Genomic DNA, 26711 nt, shown 5'->3' on the forward strand with positions numbered 1-26711 from the left:
ACGTACGCAATTAGCAAAAAGCGAACACTGCAGTTTTTGAAGTACTATCATTTCCTTAACAAACAACAAAATATGATGTTTTACTCTGCATAAAAGCGGCTAACCATGTAGCAACTTTTCCGACGACCATTGTGAAAGTGATGTAGCTTTCAATTTACGTTTTAAAAATAGGAATCCGTTCAAAGTTCAACATCAAACATCTTAAACGTGTCCAGAAGAACTGAAAAACACTGAAAAAACACTGAAATATGAACTGAAAACTAATGCAAGAATCACTTTTCAGAATATGTTTTTACAGGTCTAAACTAACTAAACTACAGGGTTAGTGGTTTTTCATGCAGAATGAGATATAATATTGTGTTGTTTGTGGAGGAAATTGTGGTACTTAATAAAATGCAGCCTTTGCGGTTGCTAATCTTGCTAACAATTCATCTGGACACTTGCGATTTATCCTGGATCCCTAATGGCTGCCCCCAAGCAAAAGCTTACGCAAATACATACAGTATAACAGATATGTCAGTTCATATTTTAGTCTTTTTGTTTTATGTTTAAAATGTGTACTTTGAACAGAATCCTATTAGTAAAACAGACTCGGGTTTATTTATTTCTCCTCATGGAAAAATTTGACTTGGAGCAGGGGTCAGTAGCATTAACATATAGACATGACATAACGACAAAAAGAACTGGGCAATACACAATCACTCAGGCTTCACACATCCATGTTGTTAATCAATTTATGGATTGGGGCATGACTGTATAAAGAAGTGGACTAAGTGAGTGTGATGTCACCCATAGAGTTTGGCTCAATTCAAATGAAGCTCATCGAGGCTAGCAGTTCTATAATAAAAGCCAAAAGGAAAATATGTCAACTGGACAAAAAGTTGTAAGAGTGAAGACATTTTGCTGCTCGCCCAAGCCGCTTCTTCAGTTCTGGTCGGATTACTGGTGGACACTGTTTATATCTATATGAAGGGAGGAGCTAACTGCACTGAAACTGGAAACAGCTATTTACAGTTTCTGTTTGCAGGCTAGGTCTGTTGAGCTACACTAAGTGTGCAGTGTGCCTGAGACATACTTAACATATTCATACAACTCTTAATGGCTGCTTTCACACCTATTGGCATCCTACTAGCTCTGTTGTTCTCTTTGTTTCTAGCAGTTATAGGGCAAATTTGGAGCCAAGCTGCATATTAGGTATTCTGACCACGAGTATCATAGCAACCAAAGAGCCGATCTGGAGCAAGGCTGTTGAAGGTAATGTTCGTCCGCACCATTTTTTTAGCAGGGAGTGCGTGCTTAGCAACGCTGTCAATCAAACCTGTTGCTAATGCTAGCGGGAAGAAATTTGGGGAAAGAAGGTGCCTGATTTGTTTGTTACTCATTTTCATATCTTGAGTTATAGACACAATGGTAAAATAAAAATACCAGGATCATGTAGAGCATGTTAATAGGAACATTTTAAGATCAAAATGACGAGCCCGACAGCAGCAGTTACGGAAAGAGGGGCGATAGTTTTCCAATATAAAGTGAATTGGAGCCAGAGTGAATGGAGCCGGATTAGCAGGTTAGCTTTTTCCAATCATATATACAGTCTATGGGCACGAACAAGTTTTTATACCTGTTATTTTTACATAAAAGAACCCTGTATCTCTTCCCAGACTGCAGGAGATCATACTGTGTGTTGAGTGCATGAGAGGGCTCTCTGATGATCTTCAGAGCCTGTCTCACGACTGACTGTTCAAAGATGGTCTGTGGTCAGATTAAACACACTCATGATGTTACCAGCCAATTTTACCAGTGTACGGATCTGCGATTTATACTTGACAGTCACGTTTCCAAACCCTATTCCATGCCGTAGCACAGATTCTATTCTCGCTTTATAGAACCACATTATATTTTGGCGCACACAGTCGTCACATGCACATGCCAGCTCATGCGATCGTCCAGTGGAACTCTTAAATATTTATAACTTGAGACTTCAATTCAATTTTCTGTTCTTGTATCACTACCTCATTATGGGCTCCAATTCACTTGGGGTCCATTGCAACCTCTTTTGTTTTGTTCACATTAACGTGCAAGTAGTGAGTAGGTAAATCTAAAGTAGTAGTAGTACATCACAATCATAATACTTGCCAGAAAATTTGAAATTAGATATTTTTCCCAAATCGTTCAGCTCCTAACACGTACCTCCATGGGAAATCTTACACAAAAACATAAATTACAGATATGCTAGAAATCTCCAAAGACAGCAGGAGAGGCAGGTCGCCGTGGCGATGTATTAGCTCCATACATGTGGCATATATAGGTTTTTCGTGTTTTCAGCGAGTATGCGGAAGTCCCAGAAGAAAACAACTGGTGCTTGGAGAGTTGAGGAAAGGCTGGAGCGAGGCCAGGGTAATTGAGTGGTAGTGGAAGTAGTGTTTTTTTTTTCCATCTTGGTTTGGCATTTAAACACCTGCTCTGAGGAGGTAAACAACAGCTAATGTACAAAGTTTTGACTATAAAGCCTGAAGTGTTTGGTAGCTGTAAAATGTGTGCAGGAAAGTAGTGTTGTCACGATTTAGATACGAAGGAATAGACTCAATACTCTGATATATTCTGATACCACGATGATAATAAAAAAACTCTCTTTGGGTAGATAATAGCATGTGATTTTCAGTGCAACTTCCTGGATGTAAGATGCTATTAAAATTCACAGAAGAAGAAGTATAGCTCTCTAATCTCCATCTACTATTTGCTATTTTAACATGCACCACGACAGAGAATCAAATGTCTGGGATAGTGTCAAGCAATCGGTTACCCATGATCCTTAGTAACACTGCAGCTGATTGGATGGAAAAGGTGACCCTGTCAGGAGCTTCTGCAATATTAATCTGAGAAAATCCTATGTGAAATGAATAGATTATGTTTTTTTCTTTTTTTTAGCAGCTTTTGCCATACAATTTGTGATGATAAGAATAATTAAAAACAGGTACATGCTGTTTAAACAGGTGGTACATATGTGATAAAGAAGAATGTCAAAAATGTAAATGGAATGCTATTGTGTTCAGCCAAATGAACAATTGTAAAAATGTACTGTAATTATGAAATGCATTCGATATCAAGCGTTACTGGTACATTTATACATTCCAATTGCATTATCTTCCATTAGCGATGCCACCGATTTTGTTTCGATCCAATACCAAGTACTATTCTATCAAGTATTACAACACTGATCCGATACTGATACTTGAGTTTTGTTAAATTAAATGCACTGAAACTCCTCTACTATAAACGATTTTACTTTGAGAAGCTATCATCATCTTCACTCCATGCCATGTTTTTCCATGTGAATCCATACTTTTCATTACCTCAGTCAGTATTGATATATGAATATTTTAGTATTGATACACCCATCACTATTGTCAAGTTAAAATTATCCAATTAAAACACCGAATGTGCCACACATTCTGAAATCAATAGGCTATAAACTGTTCTAATTTGTATTTTTACAACCAAATTTCCAGTAAGTTTGTTTTATGAAGAATCAAACATGTTTAAAAATGCAATTCAAGGTGCTCAAAACTCACCCACTCACCCATTCACACATACACACACCAGTGTACGAAGATACTAGGGGCGTGGTGTGTTAAGTGTCTTGCCCAACGACACAACAACAGCATTCATCGCCTCGCCATCCTGTGGGTCAGTGGATCTGATTGATAAATGATGTTTACGTTGGGAGTGGGATTCGAACCGCCAGCTTTTGGATCAGCGGACAAACACTCACCCAACTTTGTATCCATGGAAATGCTTTGCCTGGAATATTTCACAGTATGGCATTAAACTTATGAAACATATTTGTATTGCTCAAAAACTGAAAAACATGCATATTTTAGAGTGCTTTCCTCTCCACTGATACGACTTACAACTTGACCCGGTGACGCCACCTGCCTGTAGATAGACTATAGACTACTACTACTAGAATAGATAGAATACCCTCTACTAAAAAAGTTACGCAGTCCACCTTTAAACTTTACTTAATCTTTAGCCAGTTTAGCATATAGAATATAAAGCCTTGAAATACCTTTACTCCCAATTTTTTACTTTTGAAAAATTGTACTTGTCGACAAAAGTGTCCACCTGTTCCGCTGTTCCCACTTCAGATCCAATTAAGCTGAGGTGACAACAGGTATCCCAGAGTGGAGGGAGCTTCCAAGCTGCTGGTAATGGGCCTGCATAGCTTTTCATTACCGGCAGTGTCCCCCGCGCCACAGGGAAGCACTGCGTTTGAATCAATATTGTTTTCAGCCCAGGCAGAAAAACAACTGGAAACTGATCAAAGCGCTCGCAAACGGAGAGGAGGGCCGCGCGTGTGCTAGCTAGCGTTTTTCTGGGATAAGATAAGACCGGAGGAGCAGAGTGGCAGCGAGAGGAGAGGAAATGACAATAATGGTGCATGATGGAAAAGAAATGGGGAACTTCAGATGTGGTGCGGGGGGGTCTTTGAGTAAATATGTTTGCGATGTAATGATTTTAAGCTAAGATGTTTGAATAGAGTGAGCAGAATCTTAGTCGTAGTCTTACTTTTCATTTTCTCAATGCTGTCACCAGTTTCAAACTACATTTTTTGTATTGTGCAAGCTTTTTTAAATATGCTTTTGAGTACCTTTGAACTTACACAGTGACCATGTATAAAACTAGTCATTATTTTCCACCTTGGGCGCTCCTCATACTTGTGTAGGGCTCCATCTACTGTTAGCAAAGGGAATTACCATGAGGAAAAAATAGTCCTAGCTAATAACAAACATGCCCAGACCTGTGATGAACGCAATTAGATGACAGAAATGCTTAAAGCAGACCTATTCTGTAAAATTGACTCTTGCTTTTAACCTCATTTACTCTTTCAAAGTTGTTTTTGGAGTGATTTGTGCAAGTTTGAGCAATCTTTAACCACTTATTTTCAATCGCTTATTGCTAATCAACCCTTGTTTTCCCTGCTACCGCAACACGCCCACTGCTTACTTACTTCGTTTTCCACTTTTATTTTCTTACTCGGTGATACACATTGGATTTGGCAGCGTCATTTTGGTACAAACAAAAAAAATCAACTGTTCGCTAGTGTGATCTACTGCTATCCATAGGGGGGGTCGACAGCTATACGACTCTTTGTTGTGATGACGTTTATGGCGACATCAGCTCCCATTGGTGTCACAGTTTTCTAACGTGGGATTTTAAATGTGCAAAATGATAACATAATGAGCCACGGGTGTCTATATAGCAGACACAAGCACTGTAGGTCTTCTTTAAACAAGTGATGATTTTGTGATGATTCATAGAGTTAAAAACTGCACAGTGGACACGTGTGACGCAACAATCCTGGACAAATTCAAACAAGAGTATTCTCTGAGGGTCTGAGGCAAAGGATGTTTTAACAGATGACTGGAACCAGCATGAATAAAGTAAAATACAACTCCATGTATGTTTTTGATCAAGAAGCAATGTCATAAAGTAGTTAAATGCTCAAAAAAAGTCAATTATTTGTCTTTTAAAACTTGTAATGATGTTTCTAACTTCAAGATCAAACTAATTTGGTAAACAGATTTGGAAATTGCTAGGGTCCTTGTGGCTGCGTAAAGTGACAGATAAGTTTGCTATGAAATAAGAAATAATCCTTCAAGCAACAGTCTAGTAAAAAGTAAAGTAAATTCATAAGAGAGCCAAGAAGAAAACGTAACAGATTAACTGCCAAATTCTAAAAGTAAGCGAAAAACTGCTTTAGCACACATATAGTTACCGATGGGTGTCTGATTCTGTTGACCTTGTGATTACATAACTCAACTTTTGTGCAGTAGTAGGCAAGTGCAGTACTGTAGTTTTTATATTTGGAACAGTGTGTATTTCATTTAGAATTAAAATTTTCTCTGATATTTGATTAGATTAGAGGGAAAAAAACATGCAGTCAATATGATGTTAAAAGAATGTACAGCACTAATGTAGACTACAACAACTACTACTACTACTACTACTATCACTAGTTATGTTCTCTATTCGATAATAATTCACGAACAATATAATAAAAGGGTCACATAAGATCAACTATAATTCAGAATATTCAGTTTTATAGAGAGCACTTTACCACTTTACTCAACACTTTCTTTTACATAATTATCTATCTCCCAATCACACTCAAATGCATTAATTCCTTCTTTGTACTGAAACAATCACTTAGCAAATACAGCTTTTAAAACCAGTCCCATTTACTCCTCCAACACCCAGAGAAAGCAGACACTATCTTGTGGATTGGGAGCACTTGTGCCGATAAAGTAAGTGTGCGGTGGATAGAATACGCTTGCAGATGGCTGTGAAATGAAAACCCAGACTATAGCATTCACTGAGTAGCTTTGAGAATTTAATTTACATACGCAATTAGCAGGAAGCTGTTGTGGTTAGCTATGCCCTCCAAGTGTGAATCAAGGACTGTTTAAGAGAATACAAAAATACAAAGGAAAAGCAGAAGGTAAAGGTTTTGCTGGTTATACTGTAGTAAACTGTTAGTAGTATGAAAATTAGCGAGGTTTCATTAGCACCTAGAACAACCTTGTTACAACCATAGTTAACAAGAGGAAATGTGTTATATTTGTCTCAAGACACACAGTGCTAACTATTGCTACTGCATCTATAGTGGAATCGTGTCACTACGTCAAGTCATTGTTTAGTAGTGACGGAAAAATTGCATCTCTTTGCTGTACCAGCCCCACACTGCCAGCTCAGTCCGTGATATCTCGGTGTACTTCGTCAGCGGTATAATACTCCCTACAACAGAAGCATACCCAGACTGCACTAAACTGGACTGGAATAGAGTGTGAGTGTCTTGGAAGTTCACGTGCCCGGGTACTGGGCCCTGTAGTGATGGTAAATAAACTGTACTAGCCCCACACTGCGAGCTCAGTCCATGGTATCTTGGTATATTTCATCAGCGGTATAATACTCCCTACAACTGAAGCATAGCCAGACTGGACTAAACTGGACTGGAATGGATAATACTAACAGAGTGTCTTGAAATTTCATGTCTCTGGGTACTGGGCCCTGTACCGATGGTAAATAAACTGACTTAACAACTAAAAGCCTACAGCCCTACTGGATTAAAAAAACCCAGAGGAGCTTCATGGATTACCACACGTAGTATATATACCAGTTTTGAGGTTCAGGCAGAATTAAGAGCGAGATTAAACCACCCAACCGCCCCAAATGTATGTTTTTTTTGTTTTGCTATCACTCTTACATAAATAGCATCACGCTGTGGAATGCAGTACTTACAGTCTTAATCTGGTTTTAGGTTCACTCTATCTGCAACACCCACCCCCCTGTCCCATGGGAGCCCATTCTAAATACCACAACAATGAGTGTCCATCCTTGGCACCATGCACTGTTCTCTGCTGTACTGTACTGCAAATGAGTCAGCTACAGAATAGAGGACGGGAAACAAACGTATAATCCGATAGGTTATAGCTAACCGTGTCACTCAAGGATTAGCGTGCCAAGGAGGGGAGAGAAATAACATACTAAGTACTATGCAGATAGAGTAAATGCGATGGGGAGCTATGGGTAACATGGTATCTATGGTAGGCCTGTCATGATAACTTTGAGGTGCGATATAAACGATAATATTGAAACTACCGTATTTTCCTGAGTATAAATCGCACTGGAGTATAAAGTGCACCAGCCAAAAAATAATAATAATGAAGAATAAAACATATATTTCCCAGTATAAATCGCACCCCTGACCAAAGTATGAAAAAAAGTACAATTTATACTCTGGAAAATACGGTAATTTATGCCACTGACACAATAACCCATGAGCTCCAATAAATAAACAGCAGAATTAAACTTTAGTACTTCATTTGTATCGTTAATGAGTCATAGAACTTATTAATTCAACCTTCTATAACTTAAATCTTATCATAAAGCCAAAAAAAAAAAAACCCAAAAAGAAAATGTACCCATGACAAATACTGACTTTAAGACAGAAAAAAATCAGGTACAGTGCTTTTAAGTGATATTTTGTGTTTAATATTATCCTAGATATATGAATTAATTGCAAAAATGTCACTTTCTTGCAATTGTTCTTCTTATTTAAAGGTGTACTATGTAACTTTGATGATGAAGGGTTTGCCACTTGCTTGTCTCCATAGAAATGTTATCGTTTGGCTTGGAATGTTCCACCATATGGCATTTAAGTGATCTAAGTTGCATTGTTCGATTACAGGTGTTTTGGTGGCAAAAAATATATAAATAAATATAATTAAATAAAATACAATAAAAAAATAAATACATAATAATAATAATAATAATAATAATAATAATAATAATAATAATAATAATAATAATATACAGGAATAATTTTGTCTCTATGGAGATAGATAAGTTTAATGGCATACCCATCACCAGAAAAAATTACATGGTACAGCTTTTATTTTAAAAGTAAAGTACGGTAAGTATTATTATTATTATTAGTAGTACTAGTAGTAGTAGTAGTAGTGTATGTCATAGTATTAATAGTAGTTATGAAGTTATACAGGAAGTAATATGAAAATAACAGTATTAAAAAAAAGTATTTAATTTTGCTGAGTAGTCACAAACTTTCAAACTAACTTCATGTATCTCAGTTTCAATACTTAGCAAACCCAGTGTCTGAAGCATATCCCGGTGCTGATTTTGAGCTATGTTTTAAACCGAGCAAAATGAGCTATAAGACGAATGTGCCAGTGTATCATCGCATACATAAAATAGAAAGCAATATCGCATTTGAGAAAACCAACTCAGCACTACTTTGAATACGCTCCCAGTTAATCTCATTTTATATGGAAAAAACCCACAGGCTAAGCAATAAGGAAGCTACTCTATAGTCACTCACTATATAGCACACTGTTGTGGCATTGTTTGAGTTCATTGTATTTTTATTTATATACCACGAAATGCTGGATCCTTTGACTAATTCACTTTTGTCATTATTGGTTAAGTTCTATTGCTTTGTCCTTAAAGGTGCACTGTGTCATTTTTTTCAGATGGAGGGTGCACCACTTGTATGTCTTGATGGGGATGTTATTGCTTTGCCTGTATGGGATTAAAGAGCACTGTACCTGATTTTTTTTTACTGTTTTAAAAGCGTGGAAACAGAACTAGTTCATTTTAAACGTTTTGCAGTGGTCCAAAGTTATTCCTCACTTACCTTATGCATTCCGAGCATCCTAAAAAATTAACTGCGATGAGTTTATAAACGCTTTTCACAACTTTTTTTTTGGAAAGCAGGAGTTTTGCCGTGACTGTAAAGCTAACAACAACTAGCATGCTAACACACACTTACTGATTATTGGACAATAGAGACAGTAAAATGTTTTATAGTTAGATACAGACGACACACAGCAAACATTTCCTTAAATACATGGGGGGGACAAGCAGGTGATGCCAAGTTACAGGTCAGATTTGCGGAGAGGTGACATTTTAGGACATACAGTGGAAAATTCCAGGCAATTTTAATAATGCCCATCCCATAATACCCCCTGCCAGAAAAGTCGCATAGTGTAGCTGTAACCAATATTAAAAAATGCTTAGATTTCTAGTGATGGGTTCCTTAATGTGAACAGTTGGATCATTAAAAACCCGAATCTTTCTCTTTCTAATTTGTATTTTTTATACGGATTAATCCTGAACCAACACAAGAATCAGCACAGAAGCAGAGCAGGCAACACAAGTGAGAAAAAACATATTTTGCATCATATTAACAGTTACTTTCAAAATTATTATTATTGTACTGCAACGTTTTATTTAGATTTTGCATAATTTGAAAGGGTAAACAAAGCTCCACTCTCAGTTTGAATCATTTTAAACTCATTTAAGCCTTGGTTGTTTCTCTCTGTGAATAGTTTATTGTTAAAATGAGTTCTCACACTGGCATATAAATAAATTGCAAAAGAGCCAGTCTTTTGAATGCTCTTTGAAATGAACAAATTCGAATCCCATAAAAGAGCCGAAAGTCCCATCACTATAGAGTTCCCTTCCAATAATGTAGTTGCCAAACACATTAAGTGATGCAGGGAGAACAGTTGGTTGAAAATATTTGCTTTTGTCATCAATAACAGAAAAACTAAATTGTGATAAAATCCAGCCAAGTTTATAATTTATTTGAACAAAACAAAGACTATCCCAGCAGACCACTTCCCTTGCAGAAATGTCAACATTGCACGAAGAGATAGAACAGAAATAACACTGTTTATGATCCACTCCAATTTAGTGAGGATTTAATGTGAGTCCAATGCTACATTTGTATATTTAAATGGGGAAAATATATAATAAAAGATGTTATGACTCAACTAGTGATGGGACTTTCAGCTTGTGTATGGGATCCGAATCTTTTGGATCTGTTCATTTCAAAGAGCTGCTCGAAAGACTCTTGGCTCTTTTATTATTTATATATATGACAGAAGCCAATGTGAGAACTCATTTTATGTACAAACTAATCACAGAGAGAAATAACCAAGACTAAGATTTGTTTAAAATGAATCAACAAAGCTCTCACCCGTGTCGCCTGCTTTGCTTCTGGGGCTGATTCTTGTGTTGATTCAGTGTTAATCAGGATAAAAATGCATAGAAATTAGAAAGAAAAAGATTTGCTCTGTAAAAAAATTCACATTAAGGTACCGTTTAGCCTTGGCCTTAAATAGTTCCAGTTCCAGATAGTAGTAGTAGTTGAAGTACAAGTTCCAAAACAGTGCAGGAGGTAAGTGATTAGCATAAGTGTGTAGTTCTAGCTATAATAATCGGTGGGGGGTCTGCCACTTGCATACCTCCATGGACATTTCATCGCTTTGCCTGGATTGTTCCACAGTATGGTGTTAAACTTAAACCGGTCAGATCTGCGGAGAGGCGACCCGGGCAAAGCGATTACATCTCAGCAGTGGCAGACCTCCCACCAGAAAAGTTACACAGTCTACCTTTAAAAAGCTATCTTATCTATAGCATGCAAACCGCAAAAAGTGCCATTTTACCACAACAAACCAAACTTATGTGGAATTGTTTTCAGCTTTTAAGATACACGTAAATCCATAACTTCCATCAAAATGTAAATCAATATTTCATCTTCTGGTTTTCCTGATGTTGATCTTTCCCAGCAACTTATGCAAGATGAGTGAGCTAAACAACTTTTCTCTGTGTGTTATCAGATCACACTAGGAATAAGACAAACATTTTATAAAACATAAACAAAGTGAGCACTCGAATAAGCTACAAACATCTAGTAGTGTCTGCAAATGTGGTATAACTTTTTTCTCTCTCTTACAAAGCTGTGTTATTACCAATTTCATTCATTTTTTTTCTTTCACCCCTACTATGCCACCTGCTTTTCCCTCAAAACACATCCGAATCCACACATCTGACCATTTATTTCTCCAACTAACACAAAATACCATTGGAATCCTTTACACTCTGCGCCCTGTAATGCGTAACGAACAGTAGTCTATTTCTTTGACTTTGGATATCCTAGATTCAATACTTTTTTGCTTGCAAATCCCAGATATTTCCATGCGTAATAGCGAAATTTAACCAACAAAGCGACTTTTAGTACAGTCTCTCGTATTTTGTTATGTAAAGCTTCGAAATAATACATTCTAGATGCCCTTTACCTTTGTGTCCAGACCGTCCAGAAGGTTAATCCACACGAGATTAGCGTTCCAGCGCCGGGCTACACTTCTCCACAAACTATTACTGTTAATCTGAGGCAGCGTGTCCAACCAGCCAGCTCCAATCCGCGTAAAAGCGATGCGTAATTTCCGATTGAGCCGAGTAGAGAAGTTTGGATAATCCGGTTTCCCTCTCCGAAATGCTGGAGAGGTTGGCGAACGAGAGCCAAAAAAAAATGCAAACGGGTAGCTTCGGAGTTTCAGCACCGATGCGTAAGGAACAGCTCCACCAGTACGAGCGATCCTACCTCGGCCGCTCTCCGGGCTCGTGTGCGACGCGGAGGCAAGGAGCCACCAGCCCCTACCTCACTTCAGCGGGTCTGGATTTACATACGTGCACGCGGAAGGCACGCACGGAGCGAGAGGACCAATCACGAGCGAGACGGGAGTAGCTATAATACAAATCCAGGACGCACGGTACGGCGGCGCACGGAGGAGAGGGGTAGTAAGCGCTCGCTCCACACGGGACTGTCGTGCTCCCCTGACGTGAAGAGAATAGTGGGTTTCAGGATTGGTAGTGGCACGTAGGGGAAAGAAAATGCGCCGTTTACTTTGGTTTTGGTCGTTTGTGGAGTTGTTTCAGGTGTAGTGCCGGGACCTGTGGGGATCGTAACTGGAGAGGGGCTTTTAAGGCACGCGCAGGTTTAGACAGTGCACTTAACAGTAAATCAGAGACTACAGCACCTTTAAGGATGATACGATGATTTGAAATTTTAAATGGTCTCGGAAACTGTTTTTATATCAGCCTACAGTCAAATCTGAATAACATTTATACATTACATTTTTCATTTCAGTTATGTATTTAGTTCGAGCACATGTATCAGGTACACTTAATGTACATTTTACAAATTTGTTCTTATATAAGTTTGAAAAGGAGTGGAAAGAAGAAAACGTATTAAATCCTACTAAATCCCACCTCTGTTTTCCAGTAGGACATAAAATAAATGCTTTGTTTAAGCTTGGTATTCAGTTGAAAAAAAAAAAAAAAAGGAATACTTATATATACACCTATACATACATATACACACATATATACACACATACATTGATACATACCATATATACACACACATACATATCATATATACATATATTACATATACATCTATACATACACATGCATATACACATACATACACACATATACATGCACATAGGCTCATTCAATTCATGACAATAAGTGCAGCAAAAGGTCACAGACAATAATTTAGATGTACAGTGTTACTATAAGTAACATGAGGTGTTTCTAAATTACAACAGAAAGAAAAACATAGAATACAGCAATGGTAGCAAACAATAAGCATAAAATAGAACCAACACTGACACAGTATGACTTTATATCTAAACTGGCCTCTCTCTGTATACAGACCATAAAAACCTAATTTAAGAATACCATTTGTACATCCAAATTTTAAAGTGAACTGTGGATTGCTTATGTTTATATGTTTATGAAATAGTGTTAGCAAATACATAGGTGTGTAGACGGGCCATTAAAGGTTGATTATGGCCATTAAAGACTGAAACTGGAGATAATATCTGTTTACAGTTTCAGTGTACTTAGCCCCTCCTTTCATATAGATATAAGGCAGTGTCCACCAACAATCTGACCAGAACTGAAGGAGCGGCTTGGATGAGCAGCGAAACATCTTCACTCCAACAACGATTTGTTCAGTTTACAGATTTAAACCTCATCTTTTGCTATAGATGTGTAGCATTTACATTGTGACAAACTTAACCACAGATCCCACAGATTTTTGAAATACAGTACGTCTACGTAATACAAATTAAAGAAGACAGCAGGTGCGACTCTCCACCTGACACTGCATATTCCACCTTTAATATATACATTTATAACTATTGCAGCAATGTGTGAGTTCTAAGTTAACATTTTCATATCATTTTACTGAATACAATTTACAAAAAAGCAAAAAAACAAAAAACAAAAAAAAAGAAAATTGGTCTCTCTCATTAAGAAACACATAGATTAATCCATATTGGACCGTCACGTTTTCTCCTCTAATGCAATATTTTTGATAAGTGTAGAAATGCAAATATTGTCTGTTGTTTTTGACCTAATATGAATGGCTTGGTCTCTTTTCTGATAACCATTATAACAGAAATAATTGCTTTTCGATTGCTTTGCTTCGTTTTGTTTTGCATGAGGATATTGGTTGGAAGATAGTGCAGGTTAGCTTCATCATTTTCTGCTTCAGTTTCTTGTGTCTTCAAGCAAAACACTTATCCGCCTTTTAAGCTCATTTATCAGCAGCAGCCAATGGAGCTAATGAGCTGTACAGTGCAGGGGATCCACGAGACGCACACTGCATTGTAGACTTCTGTATACTCAAACATGAAACTATCACGCAACTCAAACTTCATTTTAGTCGTCCTTATTGCACTGAAAAACATGGATCCTTACTGTGAGCAGGCTTGCATCTCCACGAACCTGACTCTTATATGCCTTGTTTCTACGGAAAAGCTTGTTTGGCTATAATATTTCACAGTATGGTATGTGATGTAACTCTAACCCTAGCTTTCTATTTCTGTGGAATCATATAAGTGACGTGCCACCTCCGGAAAGTTAAGCAAGATTGCCTGGATCAGCGAGTTTCCCTTTCCTTCTGTTTGACTGCAGAATGATTTGGAATAAGACAATTAAAATGCGCCAAACAACCGTCCTTACATGGAACAGTCCAACCACAGACTCTCTCAAATGCAAAAGATTTCTTCATGAATATTTTTGTATCATTCAGAAAAAAAATAACTTACTTTACCTCCGATGCAGTTTACCACTTCACTTTTTGATTGGACAGAAATCTGCGTTTTTCCATCTTGCGTTTTGTTTTGTTTTTCTTTCTTTTTTTACCAGTAAGACACCACGTTTGTTTTGACACAATAAACCGTGCATCTCTCTGCTTGCATAATCCACTTGGAAATCAGGGAGACGGGATACAGTTCCAGACCCACACGTCTTTGAAAAGTTCCAAAAAAGCATGTGTTTTTGGCTGGCCAGGAAACAAAGTAAGGTTTAATACTTAGCATACTGTGAGACATGTCAGGTAAAGCAACATCAGCATGGGGACAAGCAGGTGGCGGTCCCCCTTCTACAAAAGATACACAGTGCACCTTTACAATTCAGATCACTATTTTGTAGCAGACTGGCTACAATGTTCATGTGTGTTGTTGTGTCCAGCCGGTTCATAATGATCCATTTTGCCCTTTGGCACCAGCAGATTTATGCACTTGGACTGAGGCTGTTTACCAATATGACAATAAACACTAGTGAGAAATCCACTAGCCTCATGTTTTATTGAGGATTTGAATAATAGCGGACACCAAAGTATTATCATTAGATGCTTCATAACTTACAAAAGTGTATGTGCACGGTAAAGCAAATGCAGCCTTGATTGCAGTCATATGAGTTTGTTGTGTGCCATCTGCTGGCTATAAAAGGGAGTGTGAAGCCTTAATTACCTGACTGACACGAGTTGGTGTAATTCCTCATTCGTCCAGTAGTGGTCCGTGTAGAGCAGGTTTCAAAGGTAGTCGTCTGGATGCTGCTTTTGAAATCAAGACATTTCAACTCCCATTCAGAAGCCATTTTCAATCCGAAGGTACTAAAAAGCTAGAACTTACTATGCTACTCCTAATTCATATCAAGGCTTATATCGCTCAGGGTGGTATAAAGTCCTAAGATTCCACATTGTGCTTTAAAAACCCTTTAAGGACTGACCCCATTATAGACCATTATAGCTCGTCTAGACTTTTCTTCTTTTTTTAGCCATAAAAACATGTTAAAGGAAGTATCAGCATGTACTAACTTTTTTCACACAACTACTGTACTTCTATTTTACATATCCATCCTTATTTTTCCTTCGACGGCACCTGCGTTCTGATTGGTCATCTTCGAGGGACAACGTAAACAGATTACCGTAATGACAGTAACATATTTAAAGATCCCCATCCCTCTGTTTTGAGATGCCGTTTGAAGTTACATCATGGCACAACTGGTTGCGGAGTTACGGTAATGGAAAGTCCGCAAACAGCGAGTCAATCGGCGGCGATAGCATCCGACGCTACAGGGTTAAAATGGCGTAACGCATAAGACCTTGATACTTAATCCCTATTTACCTTATGCATTCCGAGCATCCGGATTATTCACCGTGATGAGTTTATAAGCATTTTTCAGAGACCAAAGTGGAATTTTACCATCACTAACAACAAGGCTAACAGCAACTAGCATGCTAACAGGCACTTCCTGATTATCTATCATTAAAATGCAGGCAGTATGCAGAATTTTTGACTTCATGTGCTTCATAAATACTACATAGCACTTTAATAACCACTTACAAACATGTGAAATACTTCTTACAATCAATATGTGGTCTCTAAACTTTTACCGTAAATGTTTGATCTGACAAATCAGCTTCTCTGACGTTGTAGTATTGGAGGTACTTCTATTCACTAATGTGGATGACCTTGCTGATATAACAGTATATGAATTTTCAAGCAGCTTATGAAATACAGGTTTTTGTTGGTAAAAGCAGGTGCTGGTTGTTTGCTCTTTTCTTTCCACACAAAGAATAGAATCATTTGTTGTTCATGACACACAGAACACAGAAACACAGCGGAGAGACGTAACATTAGTCACACAATATGGCTGAGGAGAGGCTAGCAACAGAAAACATTTGTGGTGCGGATAATACTATGGTGAAGAATGTGTGTATAAAAAAATCTAGTTTCGTGAAAGGCGTGTCGTTTTCGAGACGTTTCAAGACCATCCAGGAGTACTTTTCAATTTGGTGGTACTGGTTTGAGACACTGAGATGGAGCAAGTAGATCAGCGGAGTATATTCAATTAATTTTTGTGTAGAACGCTGTAAGGAGCGATACATTAGTGAAACGTAATCACGACACGGAAGACAGTCAATTTCAGGTACACAATCGGCGGTCCACTTTCATCTTAAAGCCACAAAGCACTCATTGGAAGATAGTGAATTGAAGTACAGATTTTAAGTTGGGAGAAAGATTGATTTAAAAAAGTGTGGAAGGCAACTATTTTTGCGAAGAAAGAGAATCTGTCGCCGAACAGAAACGGCAGGTTAAGGTACAACCTGTCGGCTGTCTACAGTAGTATGCCCACACCTGAGTCAAGAAAGAGATTAAGTTAATCAAATGCAAATCAGATATTTAATAGCGGTGAAGGATAGTCAGGCAGATCACACTAGGGGGAAGGACTTATTTAACTCAGTGTAGTGTTAATCCTAGTGCCTCAGACAGGTGCCATAAAACTGAAAATGTTTTCTGGATGCGAGTGGAAATGTATTGATTTCAAAAACAGCTGACAACTTCTAAACCCTTTTTGCTTGCATGTTCAATTGCAGGTGTTTTCATTGGCTGTGAGTTCATAGATTGTGTCACTTGCCTGTCGCTATGGAGACAGAAAAGTTTAATGGTGGGCGACAGTTGCTCGGTTGGTAGAGTGTTTGTCCTTTGATCCGAACCTTGGCAGTTTGAATCCCACTCTCAATATATATATATATAAAAAACAGCATTGGTCATTATTCTAGCTTCCAAAAATAAATGCTGTTGATGTGTCCTTGGGCAAGACACTTAACCCACCTCTTTCCCTGTATCTTGCCTTGAAGGTGGAAAGTTGCTATATAAAAATGTGTCTGTTTGTCATTAATGCTTTACTATTTTGGACATTATAGGCAAAGCAATAACTTGGGGATGGAGTCAAGCCTCCATCAGAAAAATTACATAATGGATCTTTATCACTGTGGGCTTCAGCTATTTATCAATCCAGGCGATAAATTGAGAATAAGCTGAAAAATAGCTATTATATTGATATTTGTGCATGTGATTTACTACTGGGGAGTGTGTGTATTATTTCTGCTGCAAAACTAATATGTTTGGTTGGGTTGTTCTCTTTTTCTTCTGGCATAAACTTAATGACCTTTTAATGTTTATCCATACGCATCAGATGACTTCATTTACTGCAGTGGCTGCTTCCAGGAGATGACAATCCTAAACAGCATTCGATCTTTGGACTTTTGGCATCTGTACCTGCACCACACCATTTTTTTTTTTTTTTTTTTGACAAAGACGTGACTTTAACAGCTGCACATAAGCTATCAGATTTTTTACACTAATCCTGGTTAAATGTGAGTCGTGAGTTGACTAGTTAAGACTAGAACTAGAACCACTACAGAACCATCATTTTGGGGTTTTCTCTGTCAACAAAGGTAAGAAGTACTGCATCTGGAAATATATTATATTAATATAATATCGTATGCTCTCCTCTGAGCCACAAGAAGCCAGTGCAGATTCAGTTATGTTGAAAATGAGTGGTATATTTGAAATGTTACAGTTTGCCTATTTGTAATTTAGTGACTGCATTTGTCAAGATATTTTGTTATAAAATTTGAATCATGGATGAATGTTTTACAAGACACCTTCACTTTATTACAGTTGAGACAGTTTATAATCTTTTATTTATTCATTTTTAAAATTGATTGATTGATTTATTTTTTTTTTTCATTTGTGGGATTATTGGTATTTGTATATTATTCTTATACCTGAATACCTTCTGTACACTTTTTCAGTATTTGGTTTGTTGCGTTATAGATTTTGAGCACGAGTCCATTTCCTCTATGGTTTTTGTTGTAGGAGGGAGTGGGAAAAGGTTTATATCTCAAAACTACCCAAGCTCAGATGGAACCTTTTGAGATAATAAAAAATACAGTCAAACCCACAACCAAACATTCAGTTCAAACAATAATTGAATACATGATGATTGAAATGTGGTATCTTTATTTTGTATTTCATTTTATTCATTTGTGAACTTCAACCTCACTACTGTTAAAGATTAACAAAGAGCTTCACCATCAGTCAATCACAGTCGATTATAGTGACAATAAAGTTGAATAACCTTTATCTCCATTTCACAGGATGCCTTCCACATTAGAAGACCTGTGCTGCCCCATCTGCCATGACATCTTCAAAGACCCTGTGATTTTGAACTGCACCCACAACTTCTGCAGAGCCTGTGTGGAGAGCGAGTGGAGAACAAAGCCAAGAAAATGTCCACTGTGTTCGAGAAGACACTCTAAACATCTTCCTCCAGACATAGCCTTGAGGAATGAGTGTGAGGTTCTCCTACGACAGAGAACAGAACTGGAGTCAGTTTGTAAGCTTCACAACGAGGATCTCACACTCTTCTGCAGAAACCATCTCCAGCCAGTCTGTTTAAACTGTAGAGACACTGAACAACATAATGGGCATACAATCCGACCTATAAAAAAGGAAGCTCCGATTATCCGAAAAAAGCTGGAAGAAAAACTCAAACCACTGAAAGACAAGATTCAAGAGTTGAGTAGAAGCAAACAAAATTTTTTGGAAACTGCCTTTCATATCAAAACCCAGGGGCGTTTATCTGAGACTAGAATCAGTGAGCATTTTCAGAGGCTCCATCAGTTTCTGGAAAAGGAACAACAAAACCGAATCCAAGCTGTGAGGGAGGAAGAGGAGCAGAAGATAAAGAGCCTGGAGGACAAGATGGCAGAGATCGGCAAAGAGATACAAGCTCTGTCTGAGATCATTGCATCCATAGAGAAGCAGCTAGAAGTTCCAGATATCTCCATCCTGCTTAAATACAAGGCTACAGTAAAGAAAATAAAGCACTGCCCCCTTATGGAGACACCAAAGTTGGGCTCGGGAGCTTTGATAGACCAGGCCAAACATCTAGGCAACCTGGATTTTAACATCTGGAACAACATGAAGAACCTGGTGGAGTTCTACCCTGTCATTTTGGACCCTAACACAGCACATCCAGAACTAACATTGTCCGAGGATTTAACCAGCGTAAAATGTGTAAACGAACAACAAATTCCAGATATTCCTGAACGATTTACTTCTTATTACCGCGTTTTGGGATCAGAAGGATTTAGTTGTGGTAATCACAGTTGGGAGGTCGAAGTGTCCGGTAAAGAGTACTGGTCAGTAGGTGTGGTCAGTGGGTCTGTGCAAAGAAAAGGAAAAATGGATGCTGGGAATTGGGAAATCTATTTTATAAATGGTAATTACAAAGTCGTCTCTCGGCCAGACACGTTTATACTCCTGGATGTTCAGAATCTGAGCAGAGTGAGAGTGAACTTAGACTGTGACAAAGGAACACTTTCGTTTCATGATGCAGATACTGATATGTGCCTATATACTTTCACCGAGTGTTTATCTGAGAGTCTGTTCCCATGCTTTCTGACCTATAACACCACCCCACTGAAGGTTTCGCCTTCCAAGAGCTATTTTAACATTTCATCCTGTCGTCTTTAAACAACAAGTCATTTTAGGAACATAAAGGCAACAGCTGTATTTCACACATAGACATAAAATTGAAGACATTACAAAAGTTATGTGTGTTCATGTGTCTTCTGTAAACTTGTGGTGCCAGTAGCTCAGTTGGTAGTGTTTGTCCTCTGATCCCAAGGTTTGCGGTTCCAATCCCATTCTCGACATACATATCGTCGGTAGAGCAGTCAGATCCACTGACCCACAGATTGGTGGTGTGATTCCAGCTCTCACAGATGAATACTGTTGTTGTGTCCTTGGGCAACACACTTGACCCACCTTTCCGTCAGAGTCTGCGTACATTGATGTGTGAATGAGTGAGTGGTTCTATGGTGTAAAGTGCTTGACGGTAGAAAAGTGCTATATAAATGTGACCAATTTGTATTGTTCCTTTCAACATTCTAAGACTGGGCTCTCCATTTTCTCTGCTTACTATATAAATATAATTTTGTCTTTATTTGGGTGTATTTTTCTATTTTTATTTTAAACATATAATACTGAACCAAATACATTTTGCTGACGAGAGTTAAACAAAAGGTGTTATTTCCCTCCACAGTGCACACAACCTATTACACAATCCCTTCATGGCCTTAAAGTACAGTTCCTATTGCACTCTCCCACATGGCCTAAAAGTGCAGTTAAAAATTGCACTACTCCCTAATATGGCCTCAGGTAAAGCCTGTACATCCAATACTGCATTTCCCACATGGCCTAAAATGCAGTTAATATTGCACACCTCCCTATGTGACCATATGGCTATGCTCCGGTAGTTGTGTTATTTATTTTCATTTTAGTGCTTAAAGGTCCTATATTATGGAAAACCGACTCTTGTGAGCTTTAAGGCATGATATAATGCTGTTACCTAATGAAAAACATACCCAGAGTTGTGTTTTGTTTCATTCACACATGTTCGAGTAACCCTTTATTATTAGTCTGTCTACATCTCCAAAGCTTAAAATGCTCTGTTCCACCTTGTGATGTCGTAAAGCAAAGTTAACAGATACATTTTAGCTTTAATTCAGTTGAAATTGAGATTGAGATGAACAATTTCTGGTCTGAAATTATCCAAATGATTCTAGTGAAGGTGCATGGAGTTGACAACTTGAAACCCGACAACAGACAGACAAAGTCACTCAATAATTTCCTTAGTTGTTTTAACTCAATATTGCAATACACATTGAATAAAACATAACTACGCACCAGAAAAAGTATTACATGTCTTCTTTACTTAGCAGCATTCCACTAAATGATTACATGGACAAAACAGTCTATTCCATTCCATATTTAGACCTCATTGCATTCATTTTTCATTCTCGCTAAGACATGACCAGATATTACCACATAAAACTTTAATACCCCCACAAAAGATGTTCGACAGCCAACAAATCTTCCACATGCACTTTACGGTATCTCAGTCAACCAAATCCCACATAACAGAGTACTACATCTTTACAATCAAACCTATGTACGCACTCACACTCGTTCAACATACAATACAATATAGTGTTTTTTTTCATATTACTCACTGATTCTCATTCAAGATGCGCCAGTATATCAGTTGGAAAAGTATTCGAGCTCTGTTTCCAAGGTTGGCGGTTTAAATCCCACTCTAAACATAAAACATAATTGGTAGAGCGGTGAGATCTACTGGCCCACAGGTTGGAATAATGAATACTGTAAATGTGTCCAATTATCCATACTATGAATGAACACATATAGATATTGATATTACACTGATAAACACTGACAAGTCACTCCTGACGAGTGAAAACCATTTCATGTGACATCCTCATGAAGTTCACTGAGAGAAGGCTAGAAGTTTGCAACACTCTTGATAAAGCAAAGGGTGGCTACTTTGAGGTGCAACTGAGGTGTTTTTATTGTTTAAAAATACCTTAAAAATAAGCATTCTGACTGTAAGTGACGCCTCTCCACAGATATAATTCGACTTGACTTGCTTATCTTTATTGAAACAAATAAGTGTAATGCCATACTGTAGTGTACGTTACAGGGAAAGCAATAACATTTACAAGGAGACAATCTTTGATCTTCGATCTTTGGACTTTGGTAACACTTAAGATCTTAGCATCTGTAACTGAGCCTTACCCTTTATTTCATTTGACAAAGACAGCTCATGATAGCAGCTGCACTGAAGCTGTCCGAGGTGTTCTACATTAATTCTGGTTACATCTCCTGTGTTTTCTTCTGCAACTAAGACCACACAACTGCCATTTTGGGTTTTTCTCTGTTTGCAAAGGTAAGAACTATTGCATATATATATATATATATATATATATATATATATATATATATATATATATATATATATATATATATATATATATATATATATATATATATATATATATATATATATATATATATATATATATATATATATATATATATATATATAAATATATTTAAGTCTACTAATTTGTAAGCTCTTGCAATGACAGAAGAACTTATTAACTTATTGACTGCATTATACTGCATAATATAAAATTTGTCTCATGGATGAAGGTTTAAAAAACACTTTAATACTTGAAGCCTATTTCCCAATACAATGTTTCCTTGGTTTTGAGTGGTCAAAACTTTAACCCTAAATATCTAAAATCTTCCCAGAATAGCTGGAACCTCTCTAGATTTCAAAAAATATGGACACAACCACAACCAAACTTTCAATTGAAACATTAATTAAATTAATAATAATTGGAGCTTTATTTTGTTTTTTCATTTTATTAATTTGTGGACTTCAACCTCAACCTCACTACTGTTAAAGATTAACAAAGAGCTTTGCTATCACTCAATCCAAGTCGATTATAGTGACAATAAAGTTGAATAACCTTTTTCTCCATTTCACAGAATGGCTTCGAGGTGTGAAGAAGACCTGTGCTGCCCCATCTGCCATGACATCTACAAAGACCCTGTGATTTTGAACTGCACCCACAACTTCTGCAGAGCCTGTGTGGAGAGCGAGTGGAGAACAAAGCCAAGAAAGTGTCCACTGTGTTCGAAGAGACACTCTAAAGAACTACCTCCAAACATACCTCTGAGGAATAAGTGTCAGGTTCGCCTACGGCAAGAAAGAGTTTGTAAGCTTCATAACGAGGACCTCAAACTCTTCTGCAGAGACCATCTCCAGCCAGTTTGTTTAGTCTGTAGAGACTCGGAACAACACAATGGGCATACAATCCGACCCATCAATGAGGAAGCTCCAATTATTCGGAAAAAACTTGAAGATAAACTAAAACCGCTGAAAGACAAGATTCAAGAGTTGAGTAAAAGCAAACAACTGTTTACAGAATCTGCGTCTCATATAAAATCCCAGGTGTGTTTAACTGAGACTAGAATCATCAAGCATTTTCAGAGGCTCCACCAATTTCTTGAAAAGGAAGAACGGAATCGAATCCAAGCTCTGAGAGAGGAAGAGAAGCAGAAGACAAAGAGACTGGAGGACAAGATAGCAGAGATCGGCAAAGAGATACAAGCTCTGTCTGAGATCATCGCATCCATAGAGAAGCAGCTAGAAGTTCCAGATATCTCCATCCTGCTTAAATACAAGGCTACCAAAAAGAGAGTGAAGCACTGCCCCCTTATGGAGACACCAAAGTTGGGCTCGGGAGCTGTGATAAACCAGGCCAAACATCTAGGCAACCTGGATTTTAACATCTGGAACAACATGAAGAACCTGGTGGAGTTCTACCCTGTCATTTTGGACCCTAACACAGCACATCCAGAACTAACATTGTCCGAGGATTTAACCAGCATAAGATGTGTAAACGAACAAAGAATTCCAGATATTCCTGAACGATTTGCTTCTTATGACCGCGTCCTGGGATCAGAAGGGTTTAGTTGTGGTAATCACAGTTGGGAGGTCGAAGTGTCCGGTAAAGAGTACTGGTCAGTAGGTGTGGTCAGTGAGTCTGTACAAAGAAAAGGAAAAATGGATGCTGGGAATTGGGAAATCTATTTTATAAATGGTAAATACAAAGTCGTCTCTCGGCCAGACACGTTTAAACAATTGGACGTTCAGAATCTGAGCACAGTGAGAGTGAACCTGGACTATGACAAAGGAACAATTTCGTTTTATAATGCAGACACCAATGCGCGCTTATACAAGTTCACATGTAGTTTCTCTGAGAGGCTGTTCCCAACCTTTCTGACCTATAACACTGCCCCACTCAAGATTTTGCCTTCCAAGCCCTATTTAACCATCTCATCTGCTCTTTAACCAACAATATTATCAATCTATAAGTTTTATTCTTTAAGTTTTAGTTTTATTTATTTATTTATTTAACTGCTAATGGTAATGATGAACTGATAGTCTTATAATGTAATTGTAATGAAATGTGTATTTTAATGTGTGTTCACCTGCCCAGGGACTGCACATGGAAAGTAGCAGTAGCAAAATCTGGTACAAATCATCTTTTCTTTTGTAAGATTAATGAATTTGTACATGGTCCCGGACAAATGAACAATAAAGAAAGAATGTATGTACTTCTTTTTTATTGGTTTTGGGGTAAAGTGGCATTAAATGCAGCTAAAACATGATTTGTTCCTTTTGACTTCCTCACACTATAAGCTAAGTTTTTCCTAGAATAGCTCTTTTTTGGTTGTGTCGGCCATATTGCAGAGGTGGTGGAGACGACAGACGCTTCAAACCTCCCAAAAATACATATTTAACCATGACATTGACTTACAGAGATTTTTAATGAGGTAAACATGTTATTTAGTTCAGTTTTAATAAACAATTATATAAATAAATCATTGATATGTTGGCATTCATGTGTAACTATAGCAACACACTCATGCTCATATATGGAATTATTATATGTGACATCATCTGGCATCTCCTAGCAACACGTGGCAACGGAACATTCTATTTCTTTATGACATCGACAGATTCTAAATGAAAAGTCTGTAAGTGTAAGTGCAGCGCAAACCAAACCTCACTTCAACTCAGCACTCGAACGAGCACGCAGCGACCCAACTCAGAGAAGCAAACATGTCCAAAAACTGGTGTGACTATACGTCTGAAGACGACGAACTCCTCTACAGCGAGGAATTCCACTTCATGGATGACCTGGAGATGTCTTCCCCCGATCCAGACCAGACCTCTGGACCATCTGAAGAGGTGGTCCAAACCTCTGTAACTCTTGAGGAGTTGGAGACAGAGGAGTTAGGGCCTCAAACCCAACAGTGGTCTGAGGAGGAAGATGAGACGAGCATGGCCTCAATAATGTTAGAATTTGAAATGGCCAAAACAACACAAAAACTCCAAGCTGAACTAGACAAAATGAAAGAGGAGAGAGGAGCACTCATAGACCAGTCGGATGAACTGAAACTCCAGCTTCAGTCCAAAGATGGCACCATTGAAGCTTTGCAGAAACAGGTCGCAGAAATGAAAGAGACATTAGAGCAAAGTCAAAAAGATTCCCGCCAAAAATCCAAAAAGTGGGAAAAAGAAAAGCGGAAAGACGCTGCTGACATGAAATTCAAAATGCAGGAGAAATCTACGGAGAATGCAACGCTGATGGAGCAGAACTCTAAACTGGAGTGTGCTCTGGTGAGACGTAAAGCGGACATGTCTGCTCTGAAACAGGAACTGGAGACCAAACAACAAGAGACGGTCCAGATGTTCCAGCAAGTGAAAACCAAAGAAACACAGATCCAAAAGATGGAGGAGGAGAAGGACGCCATTTTGAGGACCTGTGAGGAGACCAAGGAGGAACTGAGCAAGTCAAAGGTAGAGCGCTCCCAGCTGGAAGAACGATGCAATACCCTAGAGCAGCAACTGAGGAGGTCAGCAGGAGAGCGCTCCCTGCTGGTCGAAAGGAACAGCGCACTACAGCAGGAGGTGGAAGACCTGAAGGCAGAGCGCTCCCTGCTGGCAGAAAGATATAGTGCACTGGAGCTGGAGCTGAGGAGAACACAGGAAGAGCGCTCCCTGCTGGCGGAAAGAAACACTGTATTACAGCAAGAGGTGGAGCAGGAGAAACATGGCAGAGTTGTACTATACGAAGACAACGCTGCCATTTTGAGGACCTGTGAAGCCGTAAAGGGAGAGCGCTCCCTGCTGGTGGAGAGATGTAGTGCACTGGAGCTGGAGCTGAAGGCAACACAGGAAGAGCGCTCCCTGCTGGCAGAAAGAAACACTGTATTACAGCAGGAGGTGGAGCAGGAGAAACGTGGCAGAGTTGAACTATACGAAGACAACGCTGCCATTTTGAGGACCTGTGAAGCCGTAAAGGGAGAGCGCTCCCTGCTGGTGGAGAGATGTAGTGTGTCAGACCAGCTACTGACAAGAGCAGAAGAAGAGCGCTCCCTGCTGGTCATAAAGAACAGTGCGCTACAGCAGGAGGTAGAACAGTACAAGAAAATCAAAGCCGAACTCGAGGAGGAGAAGACGGTCATCTTTAAGATCTGTGAGGAGCTGAAGGTAGAGCGCTTCTTGCAGATTGAAAGATGCAGTGCGTTGGAGCAACAGCTGAAGACCACAGAAGAACACCGCTCCCTGCTGGAGGAGATGAATATAGCACTGGAGCAGGAGCTGGAGAAGAAGAAGAGGAAGTGGTACAGGAGGCTCCTGTGCATCTAGACCCTCTCTCAACCCCCCTCACTGTTCTGCACATGAACAATAAA

At 38.5% G+C, this 26711-nt stretch overlaps 3 protein-coding genes across 3 annotated transcripts in view; 2 read left to right on the top strand and 1 right to left on the bottom strand.

Annotated features, from left to right (window-relative positions):
• The window catches only part of fstl5 (follistatin-like 5), a 363935-nt gene extending 352066 nt beyond the window's left edge, over positions 1–11869 (bottom strand). Inside the window, exon 1 of the mRNA XM_055224723.1 lies at positions 11661–11869. The gene's annotated coding sequence lies outside the window, so the exon portion shown is untranslated. The remainder of the gene's footprint in view (positions 1–11660) is intronic.
• Positions 11870–17830: 5961 nt separating this feature from the next.
• On the top strand, positions 17831–20470 carry LOC117377767 (E3 ubiquitin-protein ligase TRIM39-like). The gene is made up of 2 exons (XM_033974260.2): positions 17831–17965; positions 18671–20470. Exon 2 carries the CDS (start codon positions 18672–18674, stop codon positions 20049–20051), a length of 1380 nt encoding a protein of 459 aa, XP_033830151.1. The 5' UTR covers positions 17831–17965; position 18671; the 3' UTR covers positions 20052–20470.
• A 1719-nt stretch (positions 20471–22189) lies between these two features.
• On the top strand, positions 22190–24531 carry LOC117377790 (E3 ubiquitin-protein ligase TRIM39-like). Its single transcript, XM_033974288.2, has 2 exons — positions 22190–22323; positions 22932–24531. Exon 2 carries the CDS (start codon positions 22933–22935, stop codon positions 24298–24300), a length of 1368 nt encoding a protein of 455 aa, XP_033830179.1. The 5' UTR covers positions 22190–22323; position 22932; the 3' UTR covers positions 24301–24531.
• Positions 24532–26711: the final 2180 nt, after the last annotated feature.

The sequence above is a fragment of the Periophthalmus magnuspinnatus genome, chromosome 10 (genome assembly GCF_009829125.3).
Source record: "Periophthalmus magnuspinnatus isolate fPerMag1 chromosome 10, fPerMag1.2.pri, whole genome shotgun sequence".
NCBI classification, from domain to species: domain Eukaryota; kingdom Metazoa; phylum Chordata; class Actinopteri; order Gobiiformes; family Gobiidae; genus Periophthalmus; species Periophthalmus magnuspinnatus.

Bases quoted from the DNA above. Each gene is read 5' to 3' on its own strand.
- LOC117377767 (XM_033974260.2), top strand. From the start codon at position 18,672: ATGCCTTCCACATTAGAAGACCTGTGCTGCCCCATCTGCCATGACATC.
- LOC117377790 (XM_033974288.2), top strand. From the start codon at position 22,933: ATGGCTTCGAGGTGTGAAGAAGACCTGTGCTGCCCCATCTGCCATGAC.